The sequence below is a fragment of the Balaenoptera musculus genome, chromosome 4 (genome assembly GCF_009873245.2).
Source record: "Balaenoptera musculus isolate JJ_BM4_2016_0621 chromosome 4, mBalMus1.pri.v3, whole genome shotgun sequence".
Lineage (NCBI taxonomy): Eukaryota > Metazoa > Chordata > Mammalia > Artiodactyla > Balaenopteridae > Balaenoptera > Balaenoptera musculus.
Window position 1 is genome coordinate 74,310,098 of NC_045788.1, and position 19,629 is coordinate 74,329,726.

Below are 19,629 nucleotides of genomic sequence, written 5' to 3' on the forward strand. Positions count from 1 at the left end.
AATGGGGAAGCTCGTTAGTAGTATCATATATATATTCCCTAATGGCCCGAGGCCTGGGAATCTGAAATGCAAAAGTACTCCAGGTGATTGTTTTGGTGCTGACAGATCTAGGAACCACAGCCTTAAAGGCCCTTGGAGGGTTTCACCTGGCTCTATACCTTTTATGCCCCACACTGTTCATTTACCTTTTTTACCCCGTAAAGGTAGCCTTTCTGATGCAGTGGTCCAAACCTAGTCACAGAGCACCCTTCCGTACATGCCTAGCCCTGCCTCTGGTGTATGAGGAGGACACCACAATGAGTAGGGAGTCTGCAGATCTGCTGGGCCAGAAGCTTGCAATTGTCTACGAGAACAGTATATCTCAGAGTTTGGTCTGGGAACTGCCTGCATCAGAATCACCTAGAAACTCATTTAAAAAGTCTGAATCAGACTCTCAAATTGTGGCCTAGTAATCTACATTTTAAACCAGTGCATTGGTAATGCTTATGCGCATTCAGATTGGGGAACTACTGCATATGTGTGATTTAATAATTCCATTGATCTGCAAAGGGTTAATTTCAAGGTAAGCACAGACATTGTTACCTGGGTCAAAGGCAGACCTTTTACTGCATCATAACCGTCCCTACACACAGCTGACTCCTTCGAGTAAGTGACCTTGCTTCTAGTACCACCATTGGGGTAGTAACTAAAGAAGGGTGTTTAGGCCCCAAAATTCTATCAGTGAAGCAAATGGTATAATTAAAAACCTGATATGATGGCTTGAATAAGATTCAACACATCCTCCCTTATCTTAGTTTAATCTGGCAGTGGGGGGTGTTTTTGCTTTGGTCTTTATGAGTTTCTCAGTCAGAGTGGAGCTTCTAGAATAACTAGTTTTTAACAGGATCCATGAACCCCTGAAACTGCAGGAAAAATTTTATGTGAATAAATATATTTTTCTAGGAGAGGGTCCAGAACTACTGCCAGATTCTCAAAGGAATCTTTGACCCTGAAAGGGGAAAGATTAAGGATTTGAACAGAGGAATTTTTAAGGATTAGAACAGTGAAGAATTGTAAACAAAGGCTCAGGTCTGGGTAAGGATTTCTGAACTTTTGCAAACCGAACCAACAAAATTGTGATCTCCAGCATTCCTCAAAACATACCTGGTTTTTCTCCTCTCTTCTTCCTGCCTCATGCTTTCTTCCTTTAGGTTTGTCTCTTTTTCCTCCCCGGTCTTTTCCCCTCTTTTTCCTCTCTGTGTCCATCTGGTCATCCCTCCTCGCCATCCACTCCCCCTCCCGTCTGCTCAGTGACTGAACTAAGTAATAAGCAAAGCACGTTCTTCTATTTGTTCTACCTATGGAATAACTTTTTTTTTTTGAATACCACTTTAGGTTGGTGGTTCTTATTTTTAAAATTAGGTGAGTTGAACATTTACCATTTCTCTGGTAGAGGGAGAACATAATACTCTAGGTACTGTGACTTCCCGGCTTTCGGGGTTCAGCCCTCAATAGGAGGTTTTCTGGGGGCAGTGGTCCTCACTCCTGTCTGGCTGGAGGAGGGCGGGGCAGACACCCTCAAGCCTTCCTCTTGTTCTGAGTTTGTCTCTGATGAAGAGAGTGACTGACCAGAATCCCAGGGCCCCGGCTCCAAGGCCCTGCCAGCCTCTCCATCGTATTATTTTCATTTGCTGGCTTTGGCTGTGGAAAGCAGAGAAAGGAACCGCTAGGCCAAGGAGGCCATGGGGACCTGGTCACAGCTACAGAAGGGAACCAGAGCTAACACTGCCCGGCTCTCTCCGTGTGTCTGCTCCAGCTCCGTGAGCAGCAGCGGACTTGTCCTGCCAGGCTCCCCGGCCAGCCGGTGTTCTGGGGATAGATGCCTGAAGCATGAAATCACTGGCTTGGGAGGGCCCTCGCCTTGCTGGGCTGCCTGCCTCAGCCCTGAGCAGCTGGGGGTTCCAAGGAGGTGGAGGGCGACACACTGAGGGATGGACTAGCATATCCTGCCTGTGCCCCCAGCTCCGCCCCGCTGGGCCTCGTGCTCCCCTCACTGCAGGAGGGGGTCCTCTGGCTGTGGGAGGTGCGCGGGGTGCCCTCCGCACGGCTGTGGAAGGGCGAATGATGGCACTTTCTGGCTCAAGCGTTTTGGGGGCACCTATTGGGTTGAGACGCATTTTAGTGGGTCTGTGAGGGACACAAAGGCAGGGAGACGTGCCCTCAAGTCACACATTTGGGTGAGGGATGAGGTGGCCGTGTACAGACACAGAGAATCAGATAGACAATCTCAGGCCCGGCTGGGCTGGGCTGGGCTGGGCTGGGCTGGGCTGGGCTTCGTGGAGCTGGGCCGGTTCCGTGACCTGAGGAGCCTGTGGATGCTGGCTGGAGGGGAGAGCGGAGCTTGCCACGGGTGCCTTTGGCAGGAGAGTGCTGCCTCCTGGGGGCCGGCAGGAGCTGAAGCCCCGAGTCATAAACTCCAGGGCCCAGACGAGGTCAGTGCGGGAGGTTTCCGGGCTTGCGGCAGAAGGGGCCCCAAGCCTGCGTACCATCTAATTTATTTGTCCCTCCAGTCCCAGACTTAATGCTTACTGGGAGCCGGGCCACGCAAATTCATCGTCAGGGACGTGTCCTGAAGAAATAGAGAGCCCTCTGCCACAGGCTGCCCAGCCCAAGGGCACGGACACCCGGAGCCCAGGCCGGCTCCAGGCAGCGGGGCAGCCCCTAGAATACCTCCTGGGGATTGCATTTGCCAGTGAATTTCTGAGCCCCATAGAGAGTTGACAAGTGGCTGTAACTGTTGGCCCAATTTGAAAGATTGCATCATACCACAGTTGTCAGAGCCATGGCTTTGGACTCAGACCCCTGTGTTCAAATTCCAGCTCAGCTGTAACTCATTGCATGGACTTGGTCAACTTTCTGACTGCTCTCCTCAGTTCTGAAAAGCAGGTAATCCTACTTTACTGGGTTGTCAGAGCATAAAATAGTATATGTAAGAGGCCTAGAGTCATAGCTGGTACGAAGTGGGTGCTTAATAAATAATTATTATGATTATCATTGTTTATCCTGGAAGAATAGGTCTCTGGAGGCCCCTGGGTTATACTCCAAGGCAATGCTTCTCAAACTTCAAGATCTGGGGATCTTGTAACGATGAAGGTTTCAGTTCCACGGGTGGGGGCTGGGGGAGGGGAGAGCTGAGGCTCTGCGGGTCTGACAAGCTCTCAGGCGGTGCTGATGCTGACGCTGCTGGCCCAAGACCAGGTAGGGCCCCAGCATCCACGTCCCCTAGAGGAGCGGCCCGGCCTGCTTTCTCTTTGCACTTGCCCAGGGCAGCCCAGGGTAAAGGCACACTCATTCCAGGCCAGCTCTTATTAAGCAGGACTGGTGTTAAACACTGCTCCCAGGCCTGGGGTTCCAGTGACCAGGAAAGTATTGAAAGCGGGAAGGTGTCAAAAACAAGACTGGGACAGCCGCGCCCTTGACTTTGCTGAGGTTTTCCGTGGGATCTGGGCACGGTTGATATCGAGAAACCACAGTCTGTGCTTCTGGACAGCTCTGCCTTAAAGGCCCACACCCCAACCTGTGACCCCTGAATAAAATCCTGTAAGTTCTAGAAGTCAACAAAGGGAGTTGTGATTTCCGCCTGAACCCCTGAGAACGTGGTGCTTTCTGCCCAGTTCCATCGGGGAGGAGTCGTGTGTGGTCAGATGGCTCGCTGCGGGTGCCCACTCACCTTGCAGCGGCCAAGAGCTGAAGCGTCCGTCATCTGAGGAGGCAGCTTGCTTTGGCGGGGGAATCGGAGTCTGAGACTAGGACTAGTCTGTACCTGTGGCTTTGTTCCTCCCTCTCTGATCGGCCTTGGCCAGGAAGCTCCCTTTATCCTCTATTCCACATCTGCAAGCCAGAGAGGAGCCCAGGCCAGAAACAAGGATGCTGGAGGTGGTCCCTGCAGGGGGTACTATGGAAAGAAACGGCTTGTGTTTTTTTTTTTTTTTAATGGCAAAATATGTATAACATTAAAAAAAAAATCTTAAAGTGTGCAATTAAGTGGCATTAATTTCATTCACCATGTTGTACAACCATCATAACTGTCTGCTTCTAAAACATTTTCATCACCCCAAACAAAAACTGTGTCTATGGACCAATAACTCCCCATTCCTCCCCTTAGGCCCTGATAACCTCTGTTCTGTTTTCTGTCTCTGTGAATATGCCTATTTCAGATATTTCATATGAATGGATCACACAGTATTTGTCCTTTTCTGTTTTTTTCACTTAGCATGTTTTCGAGATTCATCTGTGTCGTAGCAAGTGTCGATACTTCGTTCCTTTCAATGGCTGAATAGTACTCTATGTATGGATAGACCACATGCTGTTTGTCCACTCATCTGTTGATAGACACTTGAGTTGTTTCCATTATTTATTAATAAAGTATTAAATTTTTTGCTTACCTCCTGGGTCTAGGCAATGGAGACACACCAAGAAATAAGACAGTACGGTTCCTACCCTGACCTGGCAGGTAGCAGGCAGTGACAACAGAGACCTGAGTGCCATCGCAGGGCACACGTTGGAGGGGGCTCGGCCACACTGGGTTCTGGTCTTGCCTGACCAGCTGCTGACTGTGTGGCACGGGCTTCTCCTTTTTCGGGCCTCAGCCTTCCCATGTGTAAAATGGACTTGAGACAAAAGACCCCGGTGGCATTATCATTCTATAGTCCTGTGATACTGAATCTTCTGCCGTGGGATTCTAAGAGAGCGTCTGCTGCATTTCTTTCTTGGGTAGGGCTTGGTTGGGGTTGGGGAGAACTGCCCTTGGCTGCAGAGCTGGGGCGTGTGGAGTCTGAATACTTCCAGCATGGTGCTGGACAGGAGGGGGGGCCCTGCTTGCATAACCACGTCGATGCTGACTGCCCCCTGCATGGAGCCCCTTGTCCTCCCACCCCCTTCTCAGCTGCCTGCCTGGAGACGGTGTCCAGGCAACAGTGGGGCTGAGGCGTGACTCCCAGGTCGGAACTCTGGACCCCCATGGAGGCCGGAGCTGTGGGGCGGGCAGCCGACGTGGGGGGACCCCCAGTTGGGTTAGATTTGGGGGGTGTAGGGGTGTGTGTGGGGTTTAAGTAGGATGGGAGTTGGGATGCCAGAGTCAGGGACGGCCAGAAGGAGTAAATGGTGGCTGGGAGGAACCCACAGCCTGGGTGGAGACTTCCTGTCAAAACAGCCACTTATCCTGGCGGGAGAGTGCATTCCTTTCCCCCAGGAGATAAGAAAGCCAGATTTTTTTCCTTTCTCAGGGCTCCTTTGAGCTGAGAGCAGTGTTGGGCAGCCCACTGGGGGCTCCGAGGGCGGGGGGCTGGGGGCTCTGCAGTCCCTTCCGTCTGGCCCTGGCCTGACCAGCTGGGCTCCTGGCTCCCCTCCCAGACTCCCTGCAGCCTTGCGTGAGCACCGACCCCGGCGGCAGCGGCAGCCAAGGGTTGAATCCAGTCTCCTCTCTGTGCTTCAGCTTCCTTACCTAAAAAATGCACTACTTCATGGGGTGGTTGTGAGCAAATATATATAATGCACTTGGAACGGTGCCTGGCACAAACTCTTGCTCAGCATTTGTGGCAATCCAGGTTATTATCCTGAGATACCTCTTTGTTTCTTGGGTAGGTGAACTGCGAGTTCCTTAATGTTCTGGGGCATTTGGCAGTCCTTTGCTCGGTCGGCCTCCCCAGGTGAAAAAAATCTCATCTCATCTCAACTTGCTGACCCCAAGGCCATTATAAAAAAAGTTTTGTTAAGCATTTAAAATAGAGACCATGTCAGAGGATGGAACAATTTCTTGGATGTTAGAAATCCTCCCTTTCACAAGTGAGAAATCCTTTTCTCAGAAGGAACTCCAGGACTGCCTGTCCTAGATTGTAGGGGTTGGCAGGAGCTTCTCTTCTTACTGGAAACTTTCAGCCATCCCCTCCCAAGGGGGCTGCCCTGACATCCCCCCAACCCAGGCCCTTCATCCCCTGGGTTACCCAGCCCTGGGGGCTTTTCCGGCTGTTCCCACCATCCAGTTGTCCCGGAGGGTGGAGGCCTTCCCCGGGGGCCTCTGGACAGGCCCAACCCCACTTCAGACTTCCCTTCTGGCCACTGCTAGAATGCCCGGCCTTCCCTCTGTGTATTTTCTCTCTGGGTGGGGGCCTGGGAGCTGGAAACCCTGCTCACATCCTCTCTCCACCCTCTCTTTGGAGGACCAAACTCACTAAGGCTGAAGCCAGAGAGGGGGTTGTGGTCTGGAGAAGGCTCCCAGCTCACTGCCCAGAAGTCCTGCAGGGAAGGAAATCCGAGCTGAGGGCGGGGGCCTTGGGGGCCTCTTCTGAACCTATCATTATTGCCCCTTCCATCCCTTTCCATTGACAGTCCAAGTCAATACAGCCTGATCCAGTTCAATTTCAGAATATTTCTGTGGAGCACCTGTAGTGGACCAGGATGGTTACGACCCAGTTCAATGGGAGAATCCAGCAAATGGGGACTTGGTGTTTTGCGGACTCCAAATGGGACTCTAAGCTGGGGTTACTTTCCCACTTTCAGTTCTCATGCCTTTTGAGTAGCTGGCTTCTATCAGTTCCCTCCGTTGTTAAAATGGACCAATGAATTAGACCAGGAAGCTTTCAGTATCTGCACTAACGGAGGGCACGCCTGACTGTAATAATGTAAGACCTAGTGGCAGGACTTGTAATTCATAATTGCTTTGTTTCATTAACAGATGAAAAATGTGACAGTGACCTTGTCTCACAGTCTGGAGCACACATTGTATCCACAGCCACAGAGAAAGGGAAGGGGTAGCAGGGAGGTAGGGGGCAGCACTGACAAGCTTTGGAAGCTAGTTTGGGATTTTACATCTGCCACTGGAAATCAATGGTGTATTTGGACGATGTGCCCTGAGTCTTGAGAATGGGCTTCTGGCTGGCAGCTTTCAGAATTAGAAGGGTTCTGAAAAACCATTTAATACCTGCTACTGGGAGCGTGATCTACATCACCTGGGTGCCCATTTAGATTGCAGAATCTCGGGCCCATCCCAGATGGACAGTCAGAATTTGCAGCGAGTCCGTGGCAGCACCGGGGCGTGAACCCCGGTGTTGTGAGTCTTGGTCCTGTCACCGTTCTCCCCTTCCTCCCAGAGATCTTCAGGGCCTCGTGCTCCACCCCAAGGAGGAGGAGAATAACCTGGGCTTCTCCTGAATCGATGCTCTCTGAGCTCAGGTTTGGGCACATCCTTCCTATGACTGAGGCTGCCTCACCCATTGCAGCTCCCAGACTTAACAGCAAAGCCCAGGGGAGGAAGACTCCACGGACCAGCCCAGGCCGCCGGGGTTTGCCGGGCCTAACTGCCCATCTGTGTCCACCTCAGACCGTCTGGGGTTGGGCCGTGTCTGAGTAAGCATGGGGACGGCGTGGGCAGGAGCTCTGTGAGGGCCTTGGTGACAGGATGCGGCCCGGACACGCCTTTCTTTCCTTGTCACTGACCTCTCTATGTCAGGCCATTTCAGATTTGTTGTCCCTCCCCCAAACTGCGGGTCTCCGTCCCTGTGAGGCAGGGTCCTGGAGCAGCCAAGGCAGTGCCAGGTGCTGGGCACACCATCCCGGGTCCCAGGCGGGCTCCGCTGCGCAGGGGACCCTCCGGAGGGGCCTTGTGTCCAGGGCGAGGCTTGGCCCTCACAAAAGGCGCCCAATCCACGTTTCCCTTGCTGCACACCCTACTGTACTTCCTGCTCCTCTGGGGACCCTCCTCCGGCTGGCTCCGCTGGACTTCTCTTGCCCTCCCCACCCCCAGGCGTTGTTTTGGTGTGTGTGTCCCTTCCCAGAACCTCGGCCTCTCCTTTCCTTTTCCTTGCAGGGCTGCTCTTCCTGTGATCTCCCGGGGTCTGGGCGGCGTGCCCCTCCCTGCCTTCCTCTCTCGCGGGCCCTTCCTCTGCTCTTTCTATTCCTGGTTGGACCAGCCTCTCCCATTGTCGTTCCCAGGAAAGGGCTGTCTCGCTGGGCGAGGGGTGGGGGGACCCGAGCCAAGAAGAAAGCCGGGCCAGAAGCCCCCGCCTCGCCGGACCCGCGGCTCATGGAGGGGTGGCAGGGCCCACGGTGCCAGCGTCATTTTTAGCAGTCTCACTTTCTAAGTTAGTCAGCGGCCACAATCCGACACCCACACGTGGGGGCTGATGACTTCCTGCTGCCTCTTCTAATTTCAGCAGACTGACCCCAGAGGCGGGGCAGCACGGGTGGGAAGCCACAGGTGCCACACGGAGCTTCCCAGAAGCCACCTCGCCAGAGGGCGCGGGGCCCGGCCCCGAGGGAGCGGGGCCCGGCCCCGAGGGAGCTGTGCTCTGCAGCAACTTGTGACCCGGGCTGGCCCCTTTGGCCCAGGCATGGTAGGTGGGATCCCATGGTATCCCTTGGGCACAGACCCCCTGGACCCTGCAGAACCACAGGCACCCTGGTGGCATCCCAAGAAGCCGTGTTACCCGAATGCTGAGGAGGAAGGCCACGCCTTCAAGTATCTTCCCTCTTCCTGTTCTTGCCTGGTTTTCGTTGTGATTCGTTTTCTCTTTCCTCACTCTGTTCTGTCTTTGTTCTTCCTAAAAGCTCATAGCTCACATGGGACCAAAGTATTTTTTTCTGTGGGTACAGAAACAGATGTTCAGGTCAAATCCAGATACAGTCATGTGCAGCAGCTGCAGGCACTGGGCATTCCAGGCCTCTCAGAGTCGGGAGACATCAGCTGAGAGCATCCCGGCCCCTCATGTTACCAGCAGAGTAGCTGAAAGGCCCACAGAGGCAGACACATGCTCTAGAAATCTCTGGGGAAACAACTCAGGATGAATTCCAGGGAGACGGCATGGTCGATGGAAAATTGACTTCAGACAGACCTGGGGTCGAGGGTGGGCTCTGCTTCTTCCCAGCTGTGCACACACCCCCTCAGTGTGGCATTCCATAGGGAGACACCCTGTCGGCCCCCCACAGGTGGAGAAGGGGAGATGCCATGATCTCTGGCGGCATTTTGCGGGGTTGAAGGAAACCTGGGCTGTATGCGTGTCTCTGTGAGGGAGGGTGGTGCTAGGGACCTGGAGACTGGCCTTCTGGGGGAGAGGCAAGGGCTGTGATACAGGCAGGTCTGCTGTGTGACCTTGGACAAGATTCTTCACCTTCGTGAGCTTGGTTTTCTCACCTTTGATCTTCAGGGTGGTTGTGAGGATCGAGGATGATGTAAATTAATTGGCGCCCAGTGACCGGCAGGTAGGAGGTGCTCAGTAAACGGCCACTGGCGATTATGTTCAGAAGAAAATTGCCCGGGATGTCCCTGGGGGACCTGCACTGTCCCCGTGCACACAGAGACTCCTCGTTGCTTGGCACCGACTGCAGCAGGAAACGTTGACCTCTGTTCACCCCGAGGCAGGGCGTGGTGTCGCTCAGGGCTTGGGACAGCGTAGGTGCCTGCAGGGCCTGCCAGAAATCTCAGGTACAGAGGCAGCCCCTGGAGTAGAGGTCCTGAACCTCAGGGTCCATTCCCCCCATAGAGGCTTCAGGGAACCCCCAAATGGTATGCAAAATGGGCATTCATCAGATTCTCAAACAGGGCCATGACTAGAAGAATTAGGGACCTTTGTTCAGCAAATCAGACAGCAAGACCCACTGTGAGAAGCCACGGCAGGTGGTGTCTGCTCTGCCCTGCAACGCTGGGCATGGCCAGCTGACCTCGCCCCATGCCTCAAGTACAAGCCAGCCAGAGACATCAGTGCCTGACCTGGACACCCACTCTGCATAAGCTTGAGATCCAGCTGGACCACTGGTTAAGGGTCTGGGTGAGAGACTGGAGACCCGGGAGTCAGGGCGAAGGCCAGTGGGCCAAACCTCTGGCGGGGCTGGATCAGGACTGGGGAGCCTGACGCGAGGTGGGGTGTCGGGTGGGTGGAAGTCATAAGGGCCCGGGAAGGTAGGGGCAGAGGAAATGAGGTAGGTCCACCAGGCGAGCCTAGGGCTCCTTCTCATCCACTGGAATGGGACACACGTGAAGGGTGGGCCCTAGGGTCCTCCCCTGCTGGAGTGGGCTTGGTCAGAAAGGTCAGAAAGTCCTTAAGGTCAGAAAGTAAAACGATCTCTCTAGGCCTTGAATTCCAGTTTGAAGAAAATCACTGCAGGATCTTACCTCAGAGCCTATTCAGAGACCTCAGGCTGTGGGCTGTAGGTGTGCCCTCTCTCTCTTTTGCTCAATTTCTTTTTCTTTCTTTTTTTGCGCCTAATTTTACTTGCCCTTATGTTTTGCTCATAAGCCACTTAACTCATTTTGAAAAGCAGGGAGAGGATAAATGGAAAGAAAAAAAAGAAATGAATTCGTTTATAGAAAAGCTATCTGGAGAAAGTAGGCTTTCAGTTGTGGGATGTTTTGTTTGTTTTTCTAAAAGATTTTAATTTTTGATAAGTTGATTATGCTCATTAAAGACAGGTGGAAAATTTGTAAACATAAAAAAAAAAAAGAAAAAGAAGTCCATAATTGCATTATACGAACAACCACAATTAGTATTTTGGTATGCTTCCTTTTCCTACATATATACGTTAAAACTTTTTTTTGTATTCATCCTATAAATGGTATCCAGTTTTCTTACTTAACATATATCATATATAACATGGAGAGTTTTCTTTGGCACTAAAAAGTCTTTCTTTAAATGTTTTAAATTTATTTTATTTATTTATCTTGGTTGTGCTGGGTCTTAGTTGCAGCAGGCGGGCTCCTTAGTTGCGGCATGCGAACTCTTAGCTGCAACATGCATGTGGGATCTAGTTCCCTGACCAGGGATCGAACCCGCGTCTCCTGCCTTGGGAGGCGGATTCTTAACCACTGTGCCACCAGGGAAGTCCCCAAAAAGTCTTTTTAAGCGTTTGAAATACCTCAGGCTTTCAGAGTTAGACATTTAGACCCCCCACTGTGCCGTTTACACTATTATAAATAATTCATTGACAAACATCTTTGTCCATAAAGTTCTTTTCAAAGTTACGGTTATTTCCTTGAGAACAGCTCAGAACTGGACTTGAGGGGAGAGGGCTGGGGCCAGCGGCAGTTGTCAGCGCGAGCGTGTGCTTGCGAACGTGTGAGGGCTGCCCTTGCGGTGGCCCTGCAGAGAATGGACCCCACCCCCGTCCCCGAGTGAGCCCAGTGACTCATTCCCTCACTCTGTGGATCTTGATGGTGGTATGGAGGGAGAGAGAAAGCTTTCCAGTGACTCATCTATGGCGCCAATCCCTCTGACCCTTCAGGCTGACCGGGGGCCAAGCCCTTCAGGCCTGGTGACCAAATACCCGCCCATGTCAGGGCGGCCTCGGGACGGCGGAGATCAGTGGAGCCTGATGGAGTGTTTGTGTCCCGCATGGCCGGCCTGCCTAGCACGCAGCCCTGCGCTCAAACGTGCTCAGGCCTATGCGTCATCCAGCTTGGCCGAGCTCCCTTCCGAGGCAGCCTGGGCTGGTTTTCTCCTCAGAAAGTCTAGTCAGCAGGGTCAGCCAGCGGATAAACTAAAGTTAACTTAGCTATTATTGCTGTTTTGTTAATGAGGGGAGGACCGGCTGTGAAGATGCCAAACCATTCGGAAATGTTGCACAGTCCTTGGGATTTAAGGTTCAGGAGAAAGAGAGCAGTCGACAATGATCTTAAGTCCTGACTGGACTCCCCAGGGTCCCTTGTACTTCACTGAGCTTTCATTTTACTATTTTTTTTTTTGAAAAATACTTTTCCTATGAAGATATGAATCTGGGAAGCTGTGAGTAGTGCTGGCGCTATCATTGGAGTCATCAGCGAGACGGCGCTCTTCTGTGGAAGGAAGCTCAGGGTGAAGTTAAGCCCCGAGGGCGGTGGAGGACAGGCTGGCAGGAGATGGTCACCGCAGCCCTGGGGGTCAGCTACGGCGTGGCGTGACTGACGGCTGAGAACTCATCCTACGTAGCTGTGGGGTTGGAGGGAAAAGGAGCAGGACCCAGTTCTCTTGGACTGGAGTTCACAGGAACAAACCAACTCATTCTCCAAAGGCAGAGGCTGGATACCCTGGGTGTCCCTGAGCCCAAGGACACTTGACTTGTATCTTAAAATTCCACAGCCCACTAACATATCCACAGGTGCTGTTCAAGGTGACCTCCTTTGACAAAAAAGCAAAGTGTCTGTAGGACTGAAACCTCTTGAAAACTTTCATTTAAGGCAATGTAAAAAATGTTTAACATGCTTTGAAAAAATCATATCTGAGATGTTCCTGCTGTAAAGTAGTCTGTGAACCAGTCAGACTGAAAGCACGGCATCAGAAGATCCAAGAGCAAGATTCTTTCGGTGTGATCCATATTGGCACCCTGTGTGCTGTGTGGCAGGCACAATGGTTGACCCTGGGGGACAGAAGTGTTTAAGACCGGATCTCTAGCCCCAAGGAGTCTGGTTGGGGAAAGACCTGATGTGGCTAGTCATGGAGGGCACTTAGGAGAAGGATTCTGATCAGGGAGTTCATGTAAAGCCCAGAGGAAGCAGAGTTTGAGTTGGGCTTGAAGAGTGAGTACCATATTGATGCTCAGAGATATGGGGGAAGGGTCTGGAAGCAGGGGACACAGGGCTGGGTATTAGTGGCGTTCTTGGGCAGAGTCATCTGCGTCACTGTTGGGGAGAGGAAAAGGCAAAGGACGAATAGGAAATGGTGGGCTGTTGCCAGGCTGTTGGAGGGCTTTCACATTCATCTTCAGGAACTTGGACTTTACTCTGTAGCTAATGGGGATCCGTGGGAAGGTTTTTGAGCAGGGAGGTAACTTAATTTTTTAAATCAGAAGCAAACACTTCAATACATACTCATTGAAAGATTTCAGCTGTACCATAAGCAGAACAATAAAAATGCTACCCTTCCTAGAGGTAGCTACTGTTCTTCTTCATGTCATTTTAGTTACCTATATCCGTAGATACAGATACATAAAAATCAAGCCCTAGAAGTGGGAAGGAAGATGGTTCTGTCATCTTCTGTTTTCTCTCCCTGCTCCCTGCCCCCAATCACACCTACCTTTTGCTATTTAAAGTTACGTAAGTGAGGACTGTAATCTAGGGAAGCCTGTGCTATATATCTTGTCACTTGGCTCATTTTGCTTTCCTTTGTTTTATTTCAGAACATGGTTTTATTGGATATTCACCAGAACTGCTGCGGAACAACACTCCACCAGATTACAGCCCCGGCGAGTCCTTTTTCACTGTCTTCGGGGTGTTCTTCCCAGCAGCTACAGGTATTGGCGTTGGCGTTCTTTTTCACTCTCACATTAGGGGTATAAGTAAATGCTTGGTTCCCAAAACTCAGTATCATAATTGACCTGCATGTGCTCTTAGGATATATATATCTGACTTTATCGATGACTTTAGCTTTAACTAAAAATCTGTTATTTTAACAGAGAGTTTACTTGTTCATAATTCCTGAAAGCCCCCAACACGATTTAATCCTCCTTACCCCTTATACTCATATGTTGACACCTCTTGGCCAAGTTAATAGAGAGGATGTATTTCTCTTAGGGCTGAACAGGATGGATTCCTCAACAGGACAAGCTGCTCTTTCCACCTTGGAATGAGTGCAGGCTTGGTCTAGAAACTCCCCTTCCCCTAACCCAACCCATGTGCCTTCTCCCAGGGGGGCAGAGAAATGCTATTGTCCTCTTATCACACTGGGTGTGGGTGAAACCAGGATCCCCATGGGCAATGACTGAGTCTCCTTCCCCTCCCTTTCCTGCTTTCCTGCTCTACAGTGGCTGCAGGAGTCTTCCACAGTGGAGGTCCCTGTAGACGTCTTGTCTCCTGCTCAGGGCCCCAGCCTAGAAGGCAGTAAGCTAACATGTTTACCAAATGCTCCATAAGAAATAACCCTTTGTGGGGGACTGGGTTTGTTCCCAGGACACAGACTGAGCAACACATTTCATTCTCGATCAAGGCAGTGTCGATGCCCTGGAGTGTGGCTGATTTTGTCTCCTTTTTCTCCTCCCTCTGCCTTCCTCCATAGAGAAAGGAGGAAAAGCTACTAGATTGTTGAAAATTTTAAAAACTGTCCGTATCGAATGTGGGCAAGGATTCAGAGAAACTGGAACTCGCATACACTGCTGATGGGAATGTAAAATGGCACAACCATTTTGGAAGATGGTTTGACAGTTTCTTAAAAACCAAACATATACCATTCCACTTCTAGTTATCTCCTACCGAGGAACAAAAACGTGTATCCATATAAAGACTTGTATATGAAAGTTCAAAGCAACTTAATTTGTAATAGTCCCAAACTGGAAACAACTCAAATATTCATCAACAGGTGAATGGAGAGACAAGTTATGGTATCACCGTGCAATATAAAACTACTCAGCAATTAGAAAAAATGAACTATTGATAACCTGTGACAACATAGATGAATCTCAAAATAATTATGCTGTGTGAAGTCAGACAAAAACGAGTACCTTTTTTAAAAGGTTAAAAGTATATAAAAATCCATTTATATAAAATTCTAGAAAATGCAAACTATAGTAACAGAAAGCAGGTCAGTGAATGTCTGGGAATGGGGGTGAGAGGAGCAGGAGGGAGGGCAAGCAGATTTCGGGGGATGAAAAAATGTGTTTCTGACCGTGGTGATGATCTCACAGATGTGTTCATGTCAAACTTTTCAGATTGTTACACTTTAAACGTGCAGCTTATTGTACATTAGTTATACCTCAGTAAAACTGTTAAAATGAAAAAAACAGGTTAATGACTTTAATCACCTTTAACAACTTTCCTGAACCCCGCTTCTCCCTCTAGCAGCGGCCCCGGTCTGCCCTCAGCACAGCCGCCCACCAGTCTTTGCCCTCCCGACTCCGTTTTCCTGCCTCCTGCTCGTCCACTCTCTCCTTTTGCAATTCCAGGCCTGTCTCTCCAGTGAAATGATTCTTTCCAAAGTCATCAGTGGCTTCTACGTCAGTCAGTTCAGTGGGCATTTGCAGTCCCTCGGTGTGTTTGACCTCTCGGCTGCGTCCCACTTTCTCCTTCTTTTCTCGTGCCTTCTTCTCCTCGTCTCTCTCCCGCCTCTCTGACCTGCTTTCTAGGGGCATCCTCTTCTGCCTGCCCATTAAATGTTGGTTTTCGTCAGCCTGTGCCTAGGCCCCCTCTCTTCTTTCTCTACTCTTTCCCTTGGGATCGCATCCGTGTCCATTGTTCAGGGACCACACCCAAAGCTGACGACTCCCAGATTTACACCCCCAGCCCAGACTTCTCTAAGCTTCACGTCATATATTCAAGTGCCTACGTGACATCTTCTGTGGGTATCTCAAACCCAGCATGTTCAGAACCCAACCCATCCCACCTACCCCCCAACTGGTTCTTCTCTACTCCTGAGCTCAGGAATGGCACCTGTATCCCCCCAGTTGCTCAAGCTGGTAATGGGGGTTACTCCTGACTCCTTCTTCTTCCTTACCAGTACCCTCCAAGTTCTGTCAGTTTTACCTCCTAAACTTACCTGCCTTTACCTCCTGCTTCTCTCCATCTCTACCACCTGACCACACTGGTCCAAGCTTCATCCCTTACCTGGTTAATTGCAGTGGCTCTGACCTGTCCCCTCTTGAGGCTTGGTCACAGGTATGAGGCTGGAGTTAGGCCTTGGTAGTGGCAGGTAGAATCCTGTTCTACAAATCCAGGTGTGCCAGAAATAGTGCATTTCTTTCACCTTAATGAAATGGAAAGAGAGTCAGTTTCTGACTCTAAGCCTTCATTCTGCCAGGATGACAAAACTGATGTCAGTCATTCATCATGCCTCCGCCTTGCCCTGTCATTCTGTTTCAGGATCTCAGGGTCTTACCAAGTACCAAGGCATGTTAGGGGGCTCTGGCTATTCATCATCTGTGCAAAGAGCCAGGCCCTCCTATTGTCCTGTCTGCAGATCCCTTCAGGTTTATGCTCTCTGCTGCTTCTGAGCCACTTTTGGGGACTGGAAATCTGCTGAGCCTGGGAACCCTATGCTTAGAGTCTGTGTACTTCTCAGACCCTCCTTTCTGTGGTCTTGCTGGATCCCCACCGGTGCTGCCAGGGAGTAGGCCCCAGGTCCCCGTTGTTCCAGATCTCGTGGGCCTTTCTCTTCCTGCCCCAGCTCGAGAGGCAGTCTTCTGTTCTAATACGGACGGGGGACAGTGCCGTCCAGGGCCAGCTTCGTGGGCATGGATTTATGCATTCACACTGGGCCCCAGGCTTGGAAGGGCCACACACTTGGTTTAATGCTTTGCTGTTGCTAAAATTCTTAATAGTTTTTGAACAACGTACCCTACATTTTTATTTGTGCTGGGCCCTGCAAACTATGTAGCAAATTGGTTTTGTCCCCGCAGGCTCTCCCCAGTCTTTCTGCAGCTTCTTTTCTGCTTCCTCAATCCTCGGAAATCTCCTAAGGGCTCAGGCCTTTGAGAAACAGAACCCAAAACAGTGTGCAGGCAAATTCTACTTCTCCCCTGCTGCATATTTCCTCCAAGGCAATAAAATAAAGGTCAGGTTCCTTTTGAATGGACAAAAAAGGAAAGGGGAAAATCAAAAAGAGGAAAAATCTTAAAAGTTAACATCTGAAAATATCTTCTGGCCCCTCCCACTCCCCACCCCCCTACCCCGATCTTCGTCCCCCTCCCTCTTCCCACCTGAGTGTTTGTTTCCTTAGGCCTGGCAGTGAGTCCTGATGCCAAGTCAAAAGCCCATGCTTGCAGGCGCCAGGTTAGCAGTTCCACCTGAGGCAGGGCTGTGGGCCTTCGAGGCAGGCAGGACCACCAGGAGGCTGCCTCGGGCATGTGACCCTGCCGGCCCCGCTCCGTGCTGCTCCCTTGGCTTCCCTCCTTTGCCTCTCCAGGCCCTGCATCTTGTCAGAGAGGGGATGCCTGGAGTGAGAGAGGGGCAGGGGTGGCTAGCCTCCCCTCTGGTACTTCTCCCTCCGTTAAGGAATTAGCAGTGGCTCGAGGTTGGAAGATGCCACCCAGGAGCCCAGAATTTGAGCTGGACTAACATTTGAGATCAGCTAGTCCAGCGACTCGCAACTTTTCGTCTTTGAATCCATATTCATTTTTGATAATCACTAAAACCCTCACTACCCTGGAAATTCTGATGTGCCTCGCTGGATCAGAGAGGGGTATCTTGGTCCTTTGTTCGAGAAAGATTGCTACCTAAGAATATTAGCCAAGCTTCTTTATTTTCTGTGGTTTAAATTACGAAAATATTGTTTTGTAATATTCCAAATATAAAATTATAATATTGAACAAACTGTCTACACAGGTCTCTTTTACCCCAGCCCTCTTAGGGCATGTGCTTTACTGTCCCTCCCATCCCCCCTGGCCCAACCAGGTTGAGAATCACTGAGCTGATCCTTTGTTTGACCAACTGGGAAAGGAGGAGCACAGAGGAGTTTATGAAGGATTGAGGAAGGTCACCCAGCTTTAGTGACCGGAGTTGGGTCACCATCCCTCTGTGGAGGGTCTCCTTTCCTGGCTCTCTCTCTTTTGCAGGGGCCCCAGTGTAAACACAGTAGACAGGACAGGCAATTTGTATCACTTGGCTTTCCCCTGGCAGATGTTCCATTAAGCTATGAAAAGCATGGATGATTGGCAGTTTCCATGGTGATGGATTTGCCAAGGCTTAGCTCTGAGTGAGTCATGGCTGGGGCTCCCTCCAACGCCATCCTTTTCTGGAACAAGAGAACCTCCAGGCTGTGGAGAGGGGAGAGGAGTTTGGAAGAACAAACACTTTCCAGTCCCCCCACCCTGCATCCTCGTCTCTGGCCAGCAGCATGTTATTTAGGTTACTTTAGAGATTTTACCCCAAGGGCAGGAGACATCCTGGGAAGAGCAGCTGAAGCCTAGGTTTCGGTGGCTCCTCTGGATTTATGAAACAAGGTCTCCTGTCCCGTCCTCCTCACTGCACGCCACCACACCCTGTGGTGATGGCTGCAGGGTGGGGCCGGGGCCTTGGAGTAGACTCTGCATGTGCTTTGTTTCTGATAGCACTCTCCTTCTCCGAGCTATACCACCAAACTTTCTCTGAAAAACAAACATCTCTCCCTGCAGGGTTTTCACAAACACACATAGGCAGCCACTCTGGGGATCCAGGACCACAATACATGGAGGAACTAGGAAATGGAAATTCACTGGGAATAATACCATTGTGTGAAGTCATGTAACCCCTGTTCCCAAATCTCAGGCTCTTACTGGAAGGGATAAGGGCCTCTTGTGGTTGACCACACCCAGCATAAAAATGTAGCAGGGAAACCAGCAGCCTTTGCCAGAACATCCAGGTTACCTCCGTGGTCAAGAGCCCTGCTGTTTCTGTGACGTCCTTTGACCTCCCTGGACCTGATTCTACCAGCCCCCCCGCCGCCGCCCCCCCCCCACACCCCTAGAGGCTCTGGAGTCTGCTGTGCTGGCGCCTTGGGTTGGCCGGCTCTCGCCGGGACCCTTAGCTCAGCCCACATCCCCCCTCCCGGGGTATCCCCAGGTCTCCTCCTAAGTTATGTGTCTGTGGGTGAGAGAACAGGGACCTGCTCGGCCACAACCGGGTCCTGTTTTAAGGAAGAGAGCCCCAAGTAAGGACACCCTGAAGATGGGGCTCATCCTGCTGCACTCTGATGGACTTGTGAGCAGGAACAGGAGAAAAAGAAGCTTTATAATTATTATACATGTTTATTTTCGTAGTTTCATTTATAGAATTAATGTATAATTTTATCAAAATTATTACAATATCTATAATAATTATTATCATTGCAATAGCCTACACTATCAGGCACTGTGCTGAGCACTTTACAGTCTTTTGTTTAAACCTCACCATGGCTCCACTGCTTCTATCAGATGCAGAGTTACCACGAAGCTAATGAAGCCCGGGCTTCAGGGTCCCTCGCTTGTGTGACCGCCTTCTAAAGCCCCACTCCTAATTTCATATTCATAATTTTGTATTTTTTTTTTAAAGTTTTAGGCCCCATAGACCCTGTATCCTTCCATAGGTTCTATTATCAATCCATTTTACAGATGAGGAAACAAACACACAGAGAGGTGATTTCCCAAGGTCACCTGACAGAAGTGATGAACCCCGTCGCTTCCCACGTGCTTTGGAGAGGCTGCTGGAAGCGAGGACACATGTTTGTCTGGAGCTGCCCCTGACCCAGAAGCCAGCCAATCTTGCTGGAGTCCCAGCGTTTGCAGGTCCCGTTATTCCACACTGTCTGCCTCACCAGCATCTCTAAGGCATCGAGAGGGCGGGGTACCGACAAGTGCCGCCTCCAAGAATAGAGCAAAGAGGGCATGAAAGAGTCCCACCAGAACAGCTAAATAAACAAACCAGTCAGGTATGGAGAAGGAGTGGGGTTTTGGAAATCAGGTGGAAGGTAAGGAGAGGCAGCCAGAGTCCTTCGGAACCCAAGGGAGTTGTGAGTGAGGGACAGAGCCCATCTGCCCCCAGTGGACATTTATTTAGCACCTTCCAGGTGACAGGCACCGTGCTAGGCACCTTATAAATGTTCTTTCCAGCTTTACGACAGTCCTGAGAGGTAAATAATCTTATCCCCATTGGCAGGTGAGGAGACCAAGGCTCAGAGCCACGCTGCCTCCAAATAACAACAAAAGGTGGCAGATAAGGTTAAGTCACTTTAGTGCATGGATATTCTA

At 50.8% G+C, this 19,629-nt stretch overlaps 1 protein-coding gene across 1 annotated transcript in view; it reads left to right on the forward strand.

The window, feature by feature from the left end:
• Positions 1-19,629, forward strand: part of SLC12A8 (solute carrier family 12 member 8) — a 141,032-nt gene that overhangs the window by 72,387 nt on the left and 49,016 nt on the right. Inside the window, exon 6 of the mRNA XM_036851538.1 lies at positions 13,120-13,233. Within this exon, the coding sequence (XP_036707433.1) occupies positions 13,120-13,233 (114 nt within the window). The remainder of the gene's footprint in view (positions 1-13,119; positions 13,234-19,629) is intronic.